This window comes from Hypanus sabinus, chromosome 5, assembly GCF_030144855.1.
Source record: "Hypanus sabinus isolate sHypSab1 chromosome 5, sHypSab1.hap1, whole genome shotgun sequence".
Lineage (NCBI taxonomy): Eukaryota > Metazoa > Chordata > Chondrichthyes > Myliobatiformes > Dasyatidae > Hypanus > Hypanus sabinus.
Window position 1 is genome coordinate 64,746,960 of NC_082710.1, and position 21,241 is coordinate 64,768,200.

Consider the following 21,241-nt stretch of genomic DNA (forward strand, 5'->3'; position numbering starts at 1 on the left):
TTTGCCTTGTTTGAGTTGAAAACAGATCTACCCAGAGTAAACCAGTATCATAGTTGGAAGGCGAAACTCTACATAAAACAGAAAAGACAACCTAAGGGAAGGGATGGTTTGGGTACACTCTATGTACATGGTGATGAGTCAAAACATAGCGTAACAAAAGCCAAAGTTCACGGATAGAGATAGAGAGTGGGATGTGCAGCCAGGATCAGACGGATAATAAAAAGAACAAAGCTGATGACAGAAGGGTTAGCTAGGGAAGAGGGTAGAAAAACGAGAAGCAAAGGTAGAATGAGAGGAGCCAATAAGTCAACATAAGATGACATTTTAAAGTCTCCTATAGGTGTATAGATAGCAAGAGGAGCAGCAAGTCTGTTTGGAAGCAGTTGCAGCAGAGGAATTAAATCCATCTACCTTTCCCAAAGAAAAGGCAATGCCCAAATCTGAAAGAAAGGAGTCATTTGAGATCTGGAATTTAAATCTGATAAGACATACAAGAAATGCTATCTGTACTTGTTGATAAGTCACCAGGTCCATTTTGGATGAATCCCAGGTTGATGAAGGGAGTGAGAGTGAGAATGGGAAAAATTGGTACCGGCAATAATCTAATTGCTCCTAGTTAGAGAGATGATGCCAGAAGACCGAAGAACTGCAAATGTAACACTTTTGTCAAAAGAGGATGCAAGCAACACTATCAAGCAGCTTCAGTTAATTTAAACTTGAAGAAGCTACCAAATGATAACCTTGGACAAAATTAACAGTCTCTCAGAAATATGGGCACTAATAAAGGAAAGCGTGCATTGACTTACTAAAAATAAATCATGTTTAACTAATCAAATGAATGTTTTATAATTTAATGAAGAGGGTTGATGCAGTCAATGTGGCCATTTCAGTGGACATTTAAGAATCAATTTCACCGGTGGACTTGGAATCCTATAGACCAAACAAGGTAAGGATGAACATTTCTTTTCCAGATAGACATGAAATTTTTTTTATAATAGTTCAGCAAGAGTTTAATTCTATAGTGGGTTTGGGAATAAAGAAACTCAGAAGTAAATGTACAGGAACCTTGGAAAGTGGTGGTGGAACAGGTTATGAAAGCTTGTAGGGTCCGAGGCTGTACAGAGACATACACAAAGAATGCTAAAACTCTACAAAACGCTGGCTAGACCACAATCAGATGATTGCATCCATTCCTGAGCACATTTTAATAAAAACGAGATGGCCTTAGAGAGAGGGAAAATGAATGGTGAGTGGTCCTGGAGTGACATGGATTAACTGAATAGTTTGGTATTTTTTAATGATGAATGTTGGCATCAGTTTTCTGAATGGACAATGAACCCATGGACACTACCTCAGTATTTTGCCTCTCTTTTTGCATGACTTATTTAATTTAATTTCATTTATTTATATATATATTTACTGTAATTTGTAGCTTTTTATTGTTGCAATGTCCTACTGCTGCAAAACAACACTTTGCACGGCATACGCCAGTAATATTAAACCTGATTCTGATTTCAATCATTCTCCCTGGAGCAGGGACGGGTGAGGGGGAATTTAGGACAAGTGTTAAAAATCAACAAATGACTAAATTGGAACTATCAGCGGAAGGTTTGAGGACTAAAGTGGAAGATATCAGGTGACAGGAAAAGAATTATTAGAAACATGAGGGAAAACCAGCAGGTGGTGATGATCTAGAATACAACATCTGAGAAGGGCAACAAAAATAGGTTTAAATAAGCTTTCAGAAAGAAATTGGGTACATTTGTGAAGAAAAAAAGAATTCAGTGATATTAGGGAAAGAACCAGAAAATGGGACTACCTGATCACTGACAAAATGATAGGATGAAAGGCCTCCAATCTGACAATCCTATTAAAAAAAAACACCTTTGAAGTAGTAATAATATCACATGGAGATGTTATTAAAACAAAATTAATAATCTAAGTTATTTAAGAAAGTAAGAATAAAAGATGGTAGGCTTGAAGAAGGTGCTTCAGGAAGGAAAGGAAGATTGAAAAGTTCAATGGCCTAGGGAAGATATTCGCCCCAATACTGGTGTTGACTAATGTGAGAGATATAGAAGCACTTGTAGTTGGAGGAGTACAGATTTACTGAGGATTGTACTGTATGGCTGAATGAGATTACAAAGGTGGGGTGAGGTGAGGCCTTGAAAGAAAAGCAAGGATGAAAATGTTAAAATCAGGAGACCATGTAAGTCAGGCAGAACAAGGGCACTGGGTGAATAGATAAGACCATAAGACATATGTTAGCCTGCTTATAGCTAATCTTAGGGGTCAGACAGAATACTGAGGTTGCAAGCCATAGAGAAATGACTCAAGAGATGATGGTGGAGGTCAAGGGCAATCAATGGCCACCTTAATAGTGAAATGGAAGAAATTTCTGTTACTCCTGCTCTAGGAGTTAGACAAAAGTGGAGGGGCAGGAGTGATAGAGCTGGCCATTGCTACTATTTCAAACTTAACTAATGTGCTCCTGTCTGCTGAATATTTAACAAGTGATCAGATTCACCCATTGATCCTGTTTCCTTCTGGTTATGCCCCAAGAAGGAAGCAAGTGAGGTGTCTTGCAAGTTGAGTGAGATGAGTGTTGGCAGGGGTGGGGGATATCAGCTGCTCTGAAAGTTAAATCCAGTTGGTGTTCTGATCCTTTGAATGGAGAAACGAGAAGGCATGTTTTAGGGAGGAGTGTGGGCTACAAAGACCAGGAGACACTTTCTGAAATTCTTTTGGAAATCTTGGGACTCCTTTGAGTCATGCTAGCCTCTCATTCCAATTGTAATCAGATTTTCCCACCCTACCCCAATGTCCCACCCCCCAGGCTTTCCCTCTTGGTTGTGGGATTGAAGTTCTTTTGCTAGCTTCTCCTCCAGTTCGCAGGCACCATAGCAGGATTCTGAAACAGGTTTTCTGTCATCACCTTTCCAGCACTCCTCCCCCCCCCCCCACCCCACAGCCTCTTTAACAACAGAACTGTTGATGGTACATAGGAGGAAACACATACTCAAAGGTAGGTTTGAAATGGAGCTGGACCATTACTGGGTGCCGCCTGCATTACATACAGCTGAAGACTGTGGCCATATCTGGCTTTCAGAATGATTGAGCCATTGAGAACCCACCCAGTATTCCTGCTGTGCAGTGTATTTGTTACTATCAGTGCAAGATCTGTCTGGTTCAGTTCCCACTCGACCCTCTATGCAAGACGCCCTGGTAACATAGAAAATCTTGTTGCAAAAGAGATGCAACAATCATTTTTTAAAATTACAATTACCAAATCTTATTTTGATAAAGTCTAATTCGGTCAGGGAGTAAAAGCAATAGTTTTAACTACTTCAGAACTCATCAGGTATTTTAATGAATTTAAAATATAGTTTGTCCTAGTACACAGAGGGTTAAGCGGAATGACTTGTGACAAGATGCAGTGTGTCATTAATGTACAGATACCTTTCTCTCTTGCCAATAATACTCTGCAAATATTCATGTGCAGTGATTCAATAATCAAGGTCATGGTTTTAAATATAGACAACCCTTTACTGCCTTTCATTTTGAAATTGTTTCCCAGAAAAATAATTATATAGAATAAAATATCAACCTCCTAATAAAAGCATATTTTTAAATATTTAAACAAAAATGAACAGCCTTTCTTCAATAATAAGTGGATGGACTCTGTCGGTTGCCTGGCTAATTATCAGGTTGGGTCCAAGGTCAGCAGTTTCCGTTGCTCTGCAGTAAAACAGCAAGCGTTTGGCAGCAGTCATTCCAAGAGGGAGTTTGATTATCCTGCAGGAAGTTCACATCTGACCTTCTCAGCATCACACATTTCCTGTTGTCTCAGACCTGATTGATATGTGTTGTAAGTGCACAATTTCTTCACTACCTGCAGTCTGTGCCTCCCCTCCCCGGCTAGTGGCGATCGTAGGCTGCAGTGGCAGCAGCTGGTGCTGACCCACGGGCTGCGGTGCTGTAATAATAAGGGGAACCTGAGAGAGAACAACACCAGAGTTAGAACGTTTGCAACAACAATAAGAGGGAGAGTACTTAGCGTTCTGTAGGTCTATGGCACCTCTAAGAAAACCTGGGCAGGTGCACCTAATCGAAACCATTTGTCAACCATGGCCCTTTTGGATTAACTCAGCTGGTTGACCACTGGTGCCCCGATTTTATACATTAATTAAGTGACTAAAGCTGAAAATGCATGTATTGTTTAAGGACAAGCAAGTCAACAAATAATACTGTCCATTTGCAGAATTTCTCGCTCATAACAACACAAATGGCTGGGAAGGGAACATATTCAGAGAACAATTTCTCCAGTCAAGCACATCCCTGGAATTAATACTAGTGGAAATTCATGGCCCTCAGCCCCTGATTTTAAATTAATTAATGCACATAACCTCATACTGCAGGGAAGAAGGCATAATTGCATAACCATCACCACTCCTAGCAGTAGTGCACTTCAGGACGTTGATCCAGATACAAGGTAGTTTGAGCTCCTGCTTGGCTATTGTTCACTTCTGTGCACAGACAGGTATATTCATCTGAAAATGACAGCAAATATAGACAGATCCTTTCCCAATTTTTACCTGCAGAAAAATCTATTTTGTTTATAGAAACAGACTATACAAAATATTCAGCTATATGAATAAATCTGTACCCTTCACAGATTTTAATTACAAATACAAATAAAAGTTTCCTTAAGCAATTCATTACCAACTGCTGCTCAGTAAGCACGGAATATACGACGCCACGGATAATATTAAATCCTTCATTGCTTGCTCCTTCTGTTTTACATAACAATTCTCACCCCTAAGCTCAGCAGTCCTCAATTCCTTTTAAGGTAAGTTATTTCTGTACACTTTTCCCTAATATTACCATTACATTTTAGTCAAAACAGAAGGCTACATGAATAAGTAGTGCAAAAACAACACAAGACATTGCATTAAGTAAGGACACTTCCCTGTTCGGAGGGCAAGATGAAGGGCATATTAAATTTAGTGTCTTCAATTTGAACTCCTTTGACATATTCACTTAAGTTGAAGTTAATTTAGTTATTGCTATAATAATGTACCTTAACACCAAAAAATCACCTTCTATTAAATTGCCTCTCCACATTGCTAGCTATCATTGTGCTCTCTCCTGGTAAGACTGACAGGTTGACCTAAACTGTAAACATGTCTGCATTAGAAGACTTTGCTCATTTGGGATTCTATACTGTCAATCCAAATGCATTTAACATTAGACCCTTGCAACAAAGGAAGATTTCAATCTCTCGCCGTGCCCCCGTTGAGAAAGGACAGCATTGAAATACCTGGACCCTAAAATGCATTATTATTTACTTCTACCCAAAAAGCATTAAGGATTTACCAGATTAAAGGAAACCCCTTGGAAAAAGAACCTGTCTGGGCACAGATCATTAAGCAATACCAGACAATTTTAAAGTTTTCATGACACAAAAGACAGTGGGGAGTTTCCCAAGTATTCTGGTCAACAATTAACTTATAATGAAAGCATATCAGACAGGATTTTATTGCTATCAAACATCTTACAACATGAGCCAAAATGTACAATTAAGCTAAATTTGTACCTAAAAATTACCTACTGAGGTTTTGGAGTATAGGACTTTTTGTGGTATAGTACAATGAGTGACACAGTTTATTGGAAATGTGAATGAACTGGATAACTGACAGATGATCTCTTACAAGATTTTAGAACTAGACACACATAGTAAGTGACAAGGAAAGAGGATTGTGATGTTTTGTAGCTCCAGAAACAAATCGAAAGAAAAACACAAGAGTCAGTCTACTTTTTTTTAGTCAGGTATGGTGGTGTAACATATGACGTGGTGGCGTAATGTTGAATTGTACTTCTTACATATAACCCATATTGAATTATGGAACATAGAACAATACAACACAGCACAGTACAGGTCTTTCGGCCCACAATGTTGTGCTAACCCTTAAACCCTGCCTCCCATATAACCCTCCACCTTAATCTAGAACATAAAATATAAATTTTATAGAATTATATAAATAATCAAACAATATTCCATAATATTACACAAATATTATTGAAATATTAAATACACTATGTTCCCTGCATAGCTATAAACTCCAACTCCATATAGAATGCATCTCAACTCAGGCATAACATATTACACTATTCATATCTATCATATAGATATTTACACACACATACATACTACACTATATAATACAACTACTATACAGACATTCACAGCATGGTAAATATTAAATTGTCCCATTCAGGTCTGAAGATTTAATCACCGAGGAGGATTTCTTACTTTTGGAAGATAACATCGTTCCTGGCCAGGGGTCGGTGGGCGGTCACTCTGCTCGGCAGGTGAGACTCGTGGCTGTGAAAGAACCTCCATGCTGGTTGTAGAAGCTGACTGAAGGACTGCAGAAAGTGGTTCTGACAGCTCTGGGCACCTTTTTCTCTAATAATTGACTCTGGTCTCCTCAACTGATCGATGTGTTGTCTCCAGATGACATCAGATGTGATCTCCACTGTGTAGGAGAGTGGTCCAGTTCTCTCCTTAATCTTCCCAAGTACCCACTTTTGATCACCCCTGTAGTCCCTCACCAGGACTGCTTGTCCAGGAGTGAAACATCTAACCTCCTTGTTTGAGGAGCCTTCAGCTGTTTGTCCTGCATAGTCCTTCTGAGATTGGGTTTGAGGAGATCCAAGAGTGAGCACAAGGTATGATCTAGGAACAGCATAGATGGTGAGTTGTTAGTTGTGGAATGCGTTGCATTGCGATACACAAGGAGGAAATTGGCGAGCTTCTGATTCAGTGTCAGTGTGGTGTGTTCAGCTGACATTGCTCACAGCGTGTTCTTTAGAATCTGGACAAACCTTTCTGCCAAGCCATTTGTAGCTGGGTGGTATGGTGCAGATGTAATATGTCTTATTCCATCCATTTTCAGGAACGACTGAAGCTGTTCTGAAACAAACTGTGGTCCATTGACACTGACAAAGTGTTCTGGAACACCAGTCCTTGAGAAGAGGCTTCTCTTCTCAGTGAGCGAGGCTGTAATGGGGGCTACTGGCAACACTTCCGGCCACTTTGTAGCTGCATCCACTACTACCAAGAAATTTGTGCCACTGATTGGTCTGGGAAAATCCACAGGAATCCTCTGCCAGGGCAATGCAGGCCATTCCTGAGATGGAGAAGCTCTGTCCTTGGCATCTTCTGGATGTGATGGCATCCAGATGGCATCTGGATGAGATGGAGAAGCTCTATCCCAGGACACCAGACAAAGCTTTGAGCCAACGCACTCACTTTGCCCACGCCAAGGTGACGAGCACATTTAGCTTTTACCTTAGTGAGACGCATGTGGTGGTGTAATGATATCTACCATTCACATACTTCTTACATATAAACCATAATGAATTACGTAAACAAAGAATGCTTAATCAAACAATCTATTTACAATATTACTCAAATATTTCTGATATATTGAATGCACTGCATGGCTTTCTAAAGGTGTGGGGGATGTAAAATCAGGAACTGAAGTATGAAATAGAGAGAGGATGGAAGATTAAAACAGAAAATTGAAAAATAAAGCAGAAAAAGGATGAAATCCTGCAGCTGACACAGGTTTAAACTGGAATCCCACATTCCATGCCACAATGAGTATAGTCATGCAATCTTTCGGAACAATATGTTTACATTACATCAGGGATTACATTTCAAAATTTGTACCTTGGCTGTGAAGTGCTTTGGGTCTTCCTGAGCATACAAAAGGCACTGAATAAAAGCAATTCTTTCTTTACCCTTCAGTTTAAGAACAGAACCATAGAGGTGAGTCCTATGAGTATAATTTGAACAAAAGAACTACCCAATGTAACAATATTCAATAATGTTCTTGAACAGTTTTTTGGGTTGCACACTTTACATGAATGTTTCAGTGAAACATATAACCAACTGCACCTTAACGGGCTGTAGCTATGTGGACATTTATGGTGTTTGATATATTGTGGTATTTATGTTGAAAATGGTAACTATACTAAGTCCTTAAGGACAGAGAAGACACGTTTATTTCTGTGGAAGAAGAGTGAGACTACCCTTAATCATGAAATAACTCTGACTTCCACATTTAAGCAGCAGGAGAGTAATACAGGATTCCGAGTGAAAATATGTCCTGAGGATTCTTTAGCATGTTGATAAACATAATCAAGCATTCACTAAAACTGCTTTTAGCTACAGGCAAATTTTCAGATACATTCATCACCATACTTACTGGCCAGTATGACAGTGGTGATTTCACTAGTGATGCCAACGTATTATTCTCACACACAGTCCGATGCAGTTGTGTTCATAACCACTAGTTTCAGAGAGCATGAACACGACTGTGTCAGGCTGAATATAGACATGATATATTGGGAAACACTGACAAGCATCATTGCTTTTCCCACCACACTACTGTATCCCATTCAGGCATCCTCTTCACTGCGGATCATTTGACTTTTTATCTCGATGTCGTACATTTCAGACCTTATTGGACCAACAAAAAACAAATAGATGAATTCTCATTATGGAAGCACATTTTCACCCTTGCAACAAGCTTCTAAGCGTCACTGCCAGAGTACCCTCATTTTTTCACCAATGGATTTGACCTGACTCGCTACTTCGTACTCTGTGACCAACTGGCACGACTCATCCTTCAAGAACAGTGCATCATTGAGACAAGGTGCAAGTTCAACACACAGACCATTTCACTTAGAGGTGCACCTGAAGCCAATTAGCAAAAATCCAGTATTATAGTCAAAAGGGTGCACAGTCCTTCAGAGATGACTACCTTTGCAGGAAGATTATACTGCATTATTATTTCAGAAATTCCTTCAACCTGTTTCCCATTGCACAGGGCCTGATTTCTATTCTCTAAACTGTCCTCCTTGCGATTGTCTCAGTGTTCCTCCACGCATGCTGCATCTTCGGAAGCTAATCACCTTCCCATTGTAATGCAAATCTCACCAGTACTTAATCCAGTTTGATGGCATGCAGTGCCCTGATAATCCTGCATAACATCCACTGTCGCGGATTTTGCAGTGTGGTACAATGCTCTGATTGTGTGCAGATTGCACGAGGAGCTTTGTCAGAGGGGACTCTGGAGCCAAAAAATCAAGTTCAGCCTGGTGTGGAACAATGTGAAGCATGGCAGGATTCTATTGTCTGTTCAAAGGAATGGCATTCACATTGAATTAATTTCATTTCACATTAGGTTGCGGTAATTCAGCAACCCCACGTTAATACCCCATCCCCAGGGCACAGAATATTAAGGTAGCATCATTCAGTGAATGCAGTGAAACTAAGAAATATGGGGGTTAACAAAGAGATCTCTGGAATACTTGAGGTGGGAGGAAATAAGAGAATGGATGGGATTTTCCTCAGCATGGGGGCTGACCAGGGAAGAAGGTGGACAAAATAATGGAGAGAAAGTGGAGTTAGGTGCTCTGCTCAGGATAATATATAAATCAATCTTTGAAGATTTCCAGAAAAAGACATAAGGTTGGTGTGGAGTTCAATGAGAGGCTTAAAGAGAGTAGTCTTAACAATAAACTCTGTGCTATGTGGAATAGATCAAAGGTGGTTGTATTAAACATTCTCAGTCCAACTCAACCTGCAGTTATTTTTATGACACAGGATACAAACTTACCTTTGAGAAGCAAGGTGGGTACCCTGTTTATTTAAGACTGTACTGTTGAAAATCTGATTTAAGAATATCATCTTCCACACAAACATTTCTTAATATTCACTTGCAGTGTGTCACTGGCCAACTCAGCATCTATAGGCCTCCCCAGACTGATCTTGAACTCAGTAGCCCATTCAACCATCTCAGTAAGAGTCTGGAGACACCTATCTGCAGGCAAGTTTGGTTAAGACACATTTGCTGAAGGGAATTAGACCATATCACTTTAAATATACCCACAGACATGGCCTCCATCTTAGTATGTGGCAGAGCATTTCACATTCACTACTCTTTGGCCCCTTACTCCTGTCCTAAAAGGTCGCCCCTCAATTGGTAAAATATGTATATTCTTCTAAGTAATTCACTGAATTTATGGTCACCAATGTAAGGGTTTTAGTTAATTGCATCTAAACTCCCCAGGTGCCATGATGGGATTTAAATTCTTATCTCCAAATATCTCCAGGCCACAGGGGGTTTGCCCCGTTCTACCATCCCCCTTGAGATCCCCAAGCAGGAACAAGAAGAGAGAGCAGGCAGCTAAAGTGAGAGACTGTACTGCTCTCCATGGAGGTGGTCCCAACACTCCCGTCCTTTTAAATTGGGTGGGCTGTTAGAATACGATTTGGAAGCAGAAGGGAAAATTGAATCTATAAGCATTTTGTGAGGCTGGTTTGGAGTGCTGAGACTGTTGAATGAATCCAGCAACATTTACTTTTAAATAAAACAGTTAGAATGCACTTCAATAACACATCCATCATTCTTACACCATTTCAGAAACCCTCACGGTTAGTCATTTGCATCAGCCATGATACTGCCAGGGAGGATGACCTCAGCCCGGAAAGTAACCTAACTGTTAAACAGTCATGGGGCAAACAATCATATGCAAGGACCCCATACCCTTGTAAAATAGAAATGCTTAAGTAGTTGGGTGTATTAGAATAGGGATTCTGTCAGCTTGAATTAAATTCTGCAGTATAGACATATCGGTGTCAGTGAGAAGATAGGAACAATGCATCAAAAGAAATTCATCTTGATCTATGTCAAGTTAAAAGTAATGAGCTAAAATGGCACAGGAGTTATCACATTCAAAGAGCATGAAATTGGATCATTTTTCTTCATTAGATTTTGTTACTTGCATTTAGTATTCTTTTAAAGTATCTATTTGAACTCTCGTCCCCTTTGTTCATTTATACTTCGTTTTAATCACTCTATTTGAATTTTCAGTCATATCAATATTCACACCATCTACACATTCTTAGCACACTCCAAAACCTTCACACTTCAACTCCTCATTGTTTGTCACTGAAATGGGCAGCCACGATGAGTCATCATGACTTATATATCATACGAGTCATATATCACCCGAGACCTTGTGGGTCAGCCATTGTTAAGCAGGCAAAGAAGGAATTGGACACACTGTTTGTGTCATGTTGTATTGGAAATATAAATGTGAATTATTATTGTCAGGAAAAACATTCTCTTTTTTCTTAACCGGGATTTTAAAACAATTCATGAACTGAAAAGATAGGTGGTCAAAGAAAATGCTCCACCATGGACTTCTGGCCAACAAGTATGATATTGGTAAAACAAAGAGCCTATGCCAATCACAAGTGCATGAATGATGTGGAAGAGCTATACTAATGGATCTATTGATGGTAAAGAAGCAGAACAAAATAAGTCAGTTTTAGAATAATGTGTGTTTGGAGCAAGTAATAAATAATATCTATGACCTCAGCATGATTGTGAAGTAGGATATGACTAGTTTAAATAATAAGAATGGCCGAACCTCATCCACTCTGAGCCCTTCACTTCCTAAAGCACATATAGTAAGTCTGGACTTTACCCTAGGACTACTTGCTTATATTAGTTTTAGAAACTGTATGTTTTATTTGGTGAAGGAAAATTGATTGTGCAAGTGAAATATTTAATTTTGAAGTGCAATAGCTGTCTAACAATAGAGATTACAAGCCAAGTCGTAAAAATACCTATACATTGTTAACGCAAAATCATGTGGAAATTTCAGAGAATGCCAGGGAATGCACCCCTATTGTAAAAGGATCTCTTGACCACTGAACATACAGATAATTCAGAAAAAGACCACAGTGCATCCTGGAACCCATATCTATTCAACAACCTATCTCTATCCAATATTTAAAAATATATGACTTTTAGAATGTAAGCTTTAGTGGCAAGGACACCAGGGGATATTTACTGCTGTCTCCGGTCACCTTTGAAAGCTCAGAATACACGGCTATGGTAGACTAGCCACTTCAGTTCTGCTTTAATGATATCATTTCAAAAAACTGTATTTGTCATCACTCACAATGATGTTAAATATTACAGAATGTTCCATACTGTACACTGAATCAAAAGTACAGATTTTTATAGCATTTTCAATGTATTGTATTCAATTACACAGGTGATTTCCGATGTTAATGTACAATATGATAATATTATAACATTTATACAGTCTGACTTAGTCTAAAACATTAATCTATACATAGTACACCAAACTATTAAGCAATATCTCCCAAAGTTTCCATGGAAATCTTTCCACCTCCCACAGTTTGTCGTATTTAGATAGTGAGAAATGTTTCTGTCCTACTCTGAACACATTTTGATACTAGCCATGAGGAGATAAAATGGATAATTCAAATTACAATATAAAGTATATAACTGGCTGAAATTATATATTGCCAAGCAAAATCACTTGACAGCCTTCAGTGAAGTTGAGGTGAGGAGTTACAGGGGGTTGTTTAATAGTGAAAATAATTAGATTACATTATTAGTAAAGCAGACCTTTATTAAAATGGTATTTAAAAACAAGGCTATTCATTAGGCTTATTAGGATTTATAAACGAAGATTTATAGTGTAAAAAAAACCTATAATAGTCCCCATGGACAGATTGATAAACAAAAGACAAATATATATTTTGGTACAATGTAAACAAGATGTAATAGTATGATTTGAACATTAAATATATTATGTGGAATATTTTCTATCATTTGGTAATATATTATGACTGTAATTAATTATTTTTTCATTTACAGTAGCTTACATACATTATAGCCTTTCACTGTAAATATAACAGATTAATGGTATAAATATAATTTACCAGAAAATGTTACCACCTTGCTTGTTTGTAACACCCCCTGGGCTTTATAATTAGTTGCTTATTTGATCAGCTTTCAGAGTCCACTATGTGATGAGGAAATCTAGTCATTATTAGTGACCCAAAATGCCTCCACCATTTAGGAATGAGAGATCACTAACTGAGGCTTCTGGAGTTGTTCTCCAGAAGTGATATTTGAAAAATCACTTGTGGGATCGGACAGGTTAGATGCTGGGAGGTTTCTCCCTCAGAAGTGAATTCCCAAACCAGAGGATCTCAATGGTCAACCACTTTTTACAGGGACGAGGAGAAAAATTCTAAACTCTGAAGATTCTCTACCTTTGGAATTCTCTGCAATTCAGAAATACAGATGTTGAAAAGTGATATTGAAATATTTTTGGATAATAAGTGAACCAAGATTATGGGGAAGGTGGAGAGAGAGTATATACTATTATTGTTGTTGTTCAGGGAAGCAAGTTTGACAGGACATAGAATGAGAAGAGAAAGAAAGTGAGACAGTTCCAAGACAAGCATTTGGATTGTCTAGTGACCAGATATAAAACAAAGGCACCAGATCAAAACACTGGAAGTTTCTACCCTAAACAACTGTAGAAATGCCTTTGTGTCAGGATTTGCAGTGATTCAAGAAGGTCAGTAATAACCACATTCTACAAATAAAAGGCAAATGAGAATAGTATAAATGAATTCCTTGGCAGCATTTTATGTTCAATGTTAGAAAGATAAAAAATAAATACAATCATCTATCATCTTAGTACCTACTTCAGCAACCTGGAATCCCTCATCCAAACATCAGCTCCAGCCCATTACAAATCACAGCAAAAGCTAAGTAATCTAGTGCATAAAAGTGGTTGCATTCACTCATAAAGCCCTTTATAACAAATTAAGGTATTTTAAGCTGCATAATTTGGAAATACTCTTACTTAATAATCCAGCATTGGGAAATCTCCAGGAGTCGTTATAAGTTGTATATTGCGGATGGGAATATGGGCTCCCAGAAAAATCACCTCCTAAAATGACAGAGAGAACAAAGAGAGTGAGATGATGTAAAGATTATCAAGATAATTAGTCTGGTTGTTCTTACAATTGAAAAATACAGTAAAGTAGTTCCACATTATGAACGAAGCCATCATTAATAATCTATCTACATCTAGTCACATCATGCAATTAATATGTTTCTTAATTTTCTGGGAGCCTTTCATTAATTTCATATTTCATGTAACATCTGGACTCACTGATACAAGAAATATGCTGGAAAATAAGTTGAAATTTATTCACACAATCAAGTAACTTACTTCACTAATACGTTATTTGTTAGATCATTGCCGCAACATTTTCTGTCCCTGTCTCTCTCTCTCTCTTTCATTGTTCCCTTTCACCTACATTGCCTTTTCCGATCACAATTATGCTATTAGATAATCAAGATATGAGGGCACATAATGATTATCACCAGGTTTACTTTGTGAATTCTGGACATTAGCCCAATGCAAATAGCTTCTTCCAATTGCTCACAATCTAATTAATATCAACATGTTAGCACAAGCTAAGTAAATACGTACAATAACCAGCTAAGCCATTAAAAATCAATTCTTTGCATGGCTTAATGACTTCATTAAAATATTTGCTGTTTTCTCTTCTAATTTAACAAAGTCGGCCTCCTTTGTTCCCCAAACTTTGCCCTACACTTCGACAGACAGAAGTACAGCCATTTTCCTCAACCCCTTAGCTGTGAAAATGAGGAGATAGCAAATTGTGTTGCTGTGCATATTAATCAGCAGGCGATGGGAAATTTAAACATCAGGCTGCACTCCTGCTCAAATGATTTGAAGCAAGCCGACACTTCACAATGTGAATCCCTTCGTTCCCACTCCTCATTCTCAGGGGGATGCGCCAAGGCCTGACAGGATCAGAGTTCCAATTCTCTGTTTTTTATGCCTCAGTGGTCAGGGTGTCAGGCTCCTGCAGTACAGACCAGCGGAGAGCTGCAAGAGTCACTGAGCACCATCAGATCAGTGACAGAACCACTTGCTTCATCCAGAAATATTCTGCATATCGAGCAGGAGCCAAGCTTTGCCTGAGATATGGCAGGAGCTGAGTAAAACTGGGGCAGATCTATGCCTGCCCCTTTATGGAAATACCACAGTCCATCAGAGCTAATTCTTGACAGCTGAACTCTTCAATCATCAGCTGTGATGAGAGGCCGCAGAGAGAGAAAAAACACCTTGATTAACATCAAGCGTCAAGAATTTTAAGGGGCATCAATTCTCCTTATATCTCAGCCGCTACCTGAAATGTTTAATGATTACTGATTAATTAGCCTCCAGTGGACCCTTTGTGTTTCAGCTGTAAAATTTTCCCAATGGGTATCAGAGGTGCTGCAGTTTGTTACTTAATAGCAGCCTGTATGGCTCTTAGAAAAGAGCGTTGGCATAATCACAGCGAATCAACATGACAAACAATAAACAAAGATCCCAATTACCAGGGATGTGAAGGATCGAGTTTTGCAAGGGGTAGGAAAGGTCTTTAAGTTCCACAAATAAAGCCACTGCAGCTGAGCACTCCAGAGGAGATGTCTGAATGGCTGATAACATCCTGGCAACCGTTATTCCTTCCCCACAGACTGAACAAGAATTGATTTTAATACTCAGGCTGGAATAATCACTTCAAGTACTGTACATCCCTATCATTAAAACAAAACCATGGATATGAACCTAACCCAGCCAGGTTCACGTTGGCTTACACCTTGTCAAATTATATTCTCCTCTGAAGATAGTGGCTGCGTTACTCTGAATTTAAATAAGTACAACAATTCTGGAAAACAGCCATAAATGCAGAAAAGAATCAGGGCATCCACAGGTTGTCAGGATCTGGACAGAGGCAAGACTTTCCAATGGTTCCTATGTTGTGATCATTATGAAGGAAGTCTTCCATTCTTCGGATGGAGTCAAGACCTTGCCTTAGACTCCGCCGGAACTAGCTGAGTATTTCCAGCAGTCACTCCTTTTTATTTCATCTTGTGAACTCCCATCACTGTCTTCAAGTTAGAAAGTGTAATTATTGTACATGGGTCCTGGTTGCTTCTCACCTGGCTGTTCTTCTCACTTCCAGGCAGTACATGCAGGATCTGAAGAGCAATGAGGCAGGGGCGGCCGAGGGCACAAGATTCACGTCATGATAAGCAGCAAACTAAAGACAATTGCTCCAAATGCAAAGAGTGGAAACGTCTTCTGACAAACTGCAGACAAAGAGTATGCTAGAAACATGTTCTTTCTTTCTTTCTTGTACTAAAGTCATTACAATGGTGTCTCTGCTCATCAGTGCCTTGCTAAATAAAAGTGGATGAACACAAGAACATAAATGGGTATTGGGGCATTTAACCTATCCCACCATTCAATACGACCTTGATTGATCTTCCCCAGGCCTCATCTCCTCTGATATGCCATTTTCCCAGACCCCACCCCCCCCCAATTGCTGAATTTTCAAAAATGTATCTGACTCATCTATAAATGCCCCAGGGCTCAATGTAAAAACTAATATGCCCTTTCCTTCCTAACCACTTGCTGCACCTGCTGCTAACTTTTGAAATTTGTGCACAGGAATACCTCTGCCTTTGCTCAACTGCAATCTTTCTCGAGTGAGATAGTAGTCTGGCTTTAGATTCCAAATGCCCATGTCAAAGACACCTCTGATCCATCATTCCTGCTTAACTAGGGCCTTTTCCCCAAGGAGAGTGCTGGCTCCTATCAATCCTCTTAATTGCGCTGATGAAATACCTGAAGCCTAATTAAGCCTTCATACAATCCTCACGCAGAGGTCTAATAAAGGTTTTAAATATTAAAAGTTTAGAGGAGCTGAACAGTGAAGTATGACGACAAAGGATTACTGGAACATTGAATACTTTGCTGCGCGCAAGCTCTTGTGGCAAAGACTGTAATATTATTTTGAAGGGAATTGGCTAAGAATATAGAAGGATCTGATGAAGAGATCGGGATCAACTGGAGTAGTGATTTAAGGAGTCTGGGATAATAATTGGCATTGAAAAGCACAAGAGGGCTTCCACTGTTGTCTCAGATAAATATACAAAATCCTAAAATTCAATTTTGCCAGTCAAGAGCAAAGTGGTGATGAAGCATGAATGGGAAAACTGCTGTAATAAATGTATTAAAGCAATATATTGCCAACTCGTTTGGATTCTAACTTTCTCTTGAATGGGTTGTCTATTTCCAGGATTAATCTTGACTGTTTGTACAAAAACTTTGGTAACTTACATGTTTTTTAAAAAATCTTTATGTATCCATGCATTCATATCTTTCCTGTTTACTTATATCATTTATTATGATTGCAAATGGGGGAATTATCTCTTACACCACTCAGTTGAGCAAGAACTGCACAGCTTCATTAGATATCTGTAAGGCAGCCCAATTTTCTACCTCTGCAGAAAATCTTTACCTGGCGCTAGAGCGAGACCTATCTATTTCTCAAACTTCAAAGCAGATTTATTATCAAAGTTACAACCCTGAGATTCGTCTTCTTGCAGCCACTAATCAAAGATGAAGTCATACACACAAAGACAGAAAAACATCCAATGTGTGAAGAGCAAAGAACAAATTGTACAAACAAACTTTTCACAGAACGTGAACGGCGGAGTCCCCGGAAGTAAGCCTACAGCCGTGTGTCCAGTTCAGTGTTGCAGACGGTCCAGGAGTCTGGTGACTGTGAGCACACACTGTCACAGAGCACAGTGACAACAGCATCGGCAGTGTATTTTGTCTTTACATACTGTCACCGAGCCGGTTCATCACGGACTGAGAGTCGGTGACTGTGATCACACACTGTCACAGAGCTGGTTCATCACTGAGTGAGTGTCGGTGACTGTGATCACACACTGTCACGGAGCCGGTTCATCACTGAGTGAGTGTCGGTGACTGTGATCACACACTGTCACGGAGCCGGTTCATCACTGAGTGAGTGTCAGTGACTGTGATCACACACTGTCACAGAGCTGGTTCATCACTGAGTGAGTGTGGGTGACTGTGATCACACACTGTCACGGAGCCGGTTCATCACTGAGTGAGTGTCGGTGACTGTGTCACAGAGCCGGTTCATCACTGAGTGAGTGTCGGTGACTGTGATCACACACTGTCACCGAGCCGGTTCATCACGGACTGAGAGTCGGTGACTGTGATCACACACTGTCACGGAGCCGGTTCATCACTGAGTGAGTGTCGGTGACTGTGATCACACACTGTCACGGAGCCGGTTCAGCACTGAGTGAGTGTCGGTGACTGTGATCACACACTGTCACGCAGCCGGTTCATCACTGAGTGAGTGTCGGTGACTGTGATCACACACTGTCACCGAGCCGGTTCATCACTGAGTGAGTGTCGGTGACTGTGATCACACACTGTCACGGAGCCAGTTCATCACTGAGTGAGTGTCGGTGACTGTGATCACACACTGTCACGGAGCTGGTTCATCACTGAGTGAGTGTCGGTGACTGTGATCACACACTGTCACGGAGCTGGTTCATCACTGAGTGAGTGTCGGTGACTGTGATCACACACTGTCACGGAGCCGGTTCATCACTGAGTGAGTGTCGGTGACTGTGATCACACACTGTCACGGAGCCGGTTCATCACTGAGTGAGTGTCGGTGACTGTGATCACACACTGTCACGGAGCCGGTTCATCACTGAGTGAGTGTCGGTGACTGTGATCACACACTGTCACGGAGCCGGTTCATCACTGAGTGAGTGTCGGTGACTGTGATCACACACTGTCACGGAGCCAGTTCATCACTGAGTGAGTGTCGGTGACTGTGATCACACACTGTCACGGAGCCAGTTCATCACTGAGTGAGTGTCGGTGACTGTGATCACACACTGTCACGGAGCCGGTTCATCACTGAGTGAGTGTTGGTGACTGTGTCACGGAGCCGGTTCATCACTGAGTGAGTGTCGGTGACTGTGATCACACACTGTCACGGAGCCGGTTCATCACTGAGTGAGTGTTGGTGACTGTGTCACGGAACCAGTTCATCACTGAGTGAGTGTCGGTGACTGTGATCACACACTGTCACGGAGCCAGTTCATCACTGAGTGAGTGTCGGTGACTGTGATCACACACTGTCACGGAGCCGGTTCATCACTGAGTGAGTGTCGGTGACTGAGATCACACACTGTCCCGGAGCTGGTTCATCACTGAGTGAGTGACGGTGACTGTGATCACACACTGTCACGGAGCCGGTTCATCACTGAATGAGTGTCGGTGACTGTGATCACACACTGTCACGGAGCCGGTTCATCACTGAGCGAGTGTCGGTGACTGTGTCACAGAGCCGGTTCATCACTGAGTGAGTGTCGGTGACTGTGTCACAGAGCCGGTTCATCACTGAGTGAGTGGCGGTGACTGTGATCACACACTGTCACCGAGCCGGTTCATCACTGAGTGAGTGTCGGTGACTGTGATCACACACTGTCACGGAGCCGGTTCATCACTGAGTGAGTGTCGGTGACTGTGATCACACACTGCCACGGAGCCGGTACATCACTGAGTGAGTGTCGGTGACTGTGATCACACACTGTCACGGAGCCGGTTCATCACTGAGTGAGTGGCGGTGACTGTGATCACACACTGTCACGGAGCCAGTTCATCACTGAGTGAGTGTCGGTGACTGTGAACACACACTGTCACGGAGCCGGTTCAGCACTGAGTGAGTGTCGGTGACTGTGTCACAGAGCCGGTTCATCACTGAGTGAGTGTCGGTGACTGTGAACACACACTGTCACGGAGCCGGTTCAGCACTGAGTGAGTGTCGGTGACTGTGATCACACACTGTCACGGAGCCGGTTCATCACTGAGTGAGTGTCGGTGACTGTGATCACACACTGTCACGGAGCCGGTTCATCACTGAGAGAGTGTCGGTGACTGTGATCACACACTGTCACGGAGCCGGTTCATCACTGAGTGAGTGTCGGTGACTGTGATCACACACTGTCACGGAGACGGTTCATCACTGATTGAGTGTCGGTGACTGTGATCACACACTGTCACGGAGCCGGTTCATCACTGAATGAGTGACGGTGACTGTGCCACGGAGCCAGTACATCACTGAGTGAGTGTCGGTGACTGTGATCACACACTGTCACGGAGCCGGTTCATCACTGATTGAGTGTCGGTGACTGTGATCACACACTGTCACGGAGCCGGTTCATCACTGAGTGAGTGTCGGTGACTGTGTCACAGAGCCGGTTCATCACTGAGTGAGTGTTTGTGACTGTGATCACACACTGTCACGGAGCCGGTTCATCACTGAGTGAGTGTCGGTGACTGTGTCACGGAGCCGGTTCATCACTGACTGAGTGTCAGTGACTGTGATCACACACTGTCACGGAGCCAGTTCATCACTGAGTGAGTGTCAGTGACTGTGATCACACACTGTCACGGAGCCGGTTCATCACTGAGTGAGTGTCGGTGACTGTGATCACACACTGTCACGGAGCCGGTTCATCACTGAATGAGTGTCGGTGACTGTGATCACACACTGTCACGGAGCCGGTTCATCACTGAGTGAGTGTCGGTGACTGTGATCACACACTGTCACGGAGACGGTTCATCACTGAGTGAGTGTCGGTGACTGTGATCACACACTGTCACGGAGCCGGTTCATCACTGAGTGAGTGTCGGTGACTGTGTCACAGAGCCGGTTCATCACTGAGTGAGTGTCGGTGACTGTGTCACAGAGCCGGTTCATCACTGAGTGAGTGGCGGTGACTGTGATCACACACTGTCACGGAGCCGGTTCATCACTGAGTGAGTGTCGGTGACTGTGATCACACACTGCCACGGAGCCGGTACATCACTGAGTGAGTGTCGGTGACTGTGATCACACACTGTCACGGAGCCGGTTCATCACTGAGTGAGTGGCGGTGACTGTGATCACACACTGTCACGGAGCCGGTTCATCACTGAGTGAGTGTCGGTGACTGTGATCACACACTGTCACGGAGCCAGTTCATCACTGAGTGAGTGTCGGTGACTGTGAACACACACTGTCACGGAGCCGGTTCAGCACTGAGTGAGTGTCGGTGACTGTGTCACAGAGCCGGTTCATCACTGAGTGAGTGTCGGTGACTGTGAACACACACTGTCACGGAGCCGGTTCAGCACTGAGTGAGTGTCGGTGACTGTGATCACACACTGTCACGGAGCCGGTTCATCACTGAGTGAGTGTCGGTGACTGTGATCACACACTGTCACGGAGCCGGTTCATCACTGAGAGAGTGTCGGTGACTGTGATCACACACTGTCACGGAGCCGGTTCATCACTGAGTGAGTGTCGGTGACTGTGATCACACACTGTCACGGAGACGGTTCATCACTGATT

General features: G+C 41.6%; 1 protein-coding gene across 2 annotated transcripts in view; it reads right to left on the bottom strand.

Annotated features, from left to right (window-relative positions):
• Positions 1 to 3,651: 3,651 nt before the first annotated feature.
• pax5 (paired box 5) overlaps positions 3,652 to 21,241 on the bottom strand; it is a 507,795-nt gene continuing 490,205 nt past the window's right edge. For both annotated transcript variants that reach the window (XM_059969114.1, XM_059969116.1), the window contains 2 exons: positions 13,780 to 13,866; positions 3,652 to 3,995 (listed from right to left, as the gene is read on the bottom strand). In XM_059969114.1, the coding sequence (XP_059825097.1) occupies positions 3,919 to 3,995; positions 13,780 to 13,866 (164 nt within the window). In that variant the 3' untranslated portion in view covers positions 3,652 to 3,918. The remainder of the gene's footprint in view (positions 3,996 to 13,779; positions 13,867 to 21,241) is intronic.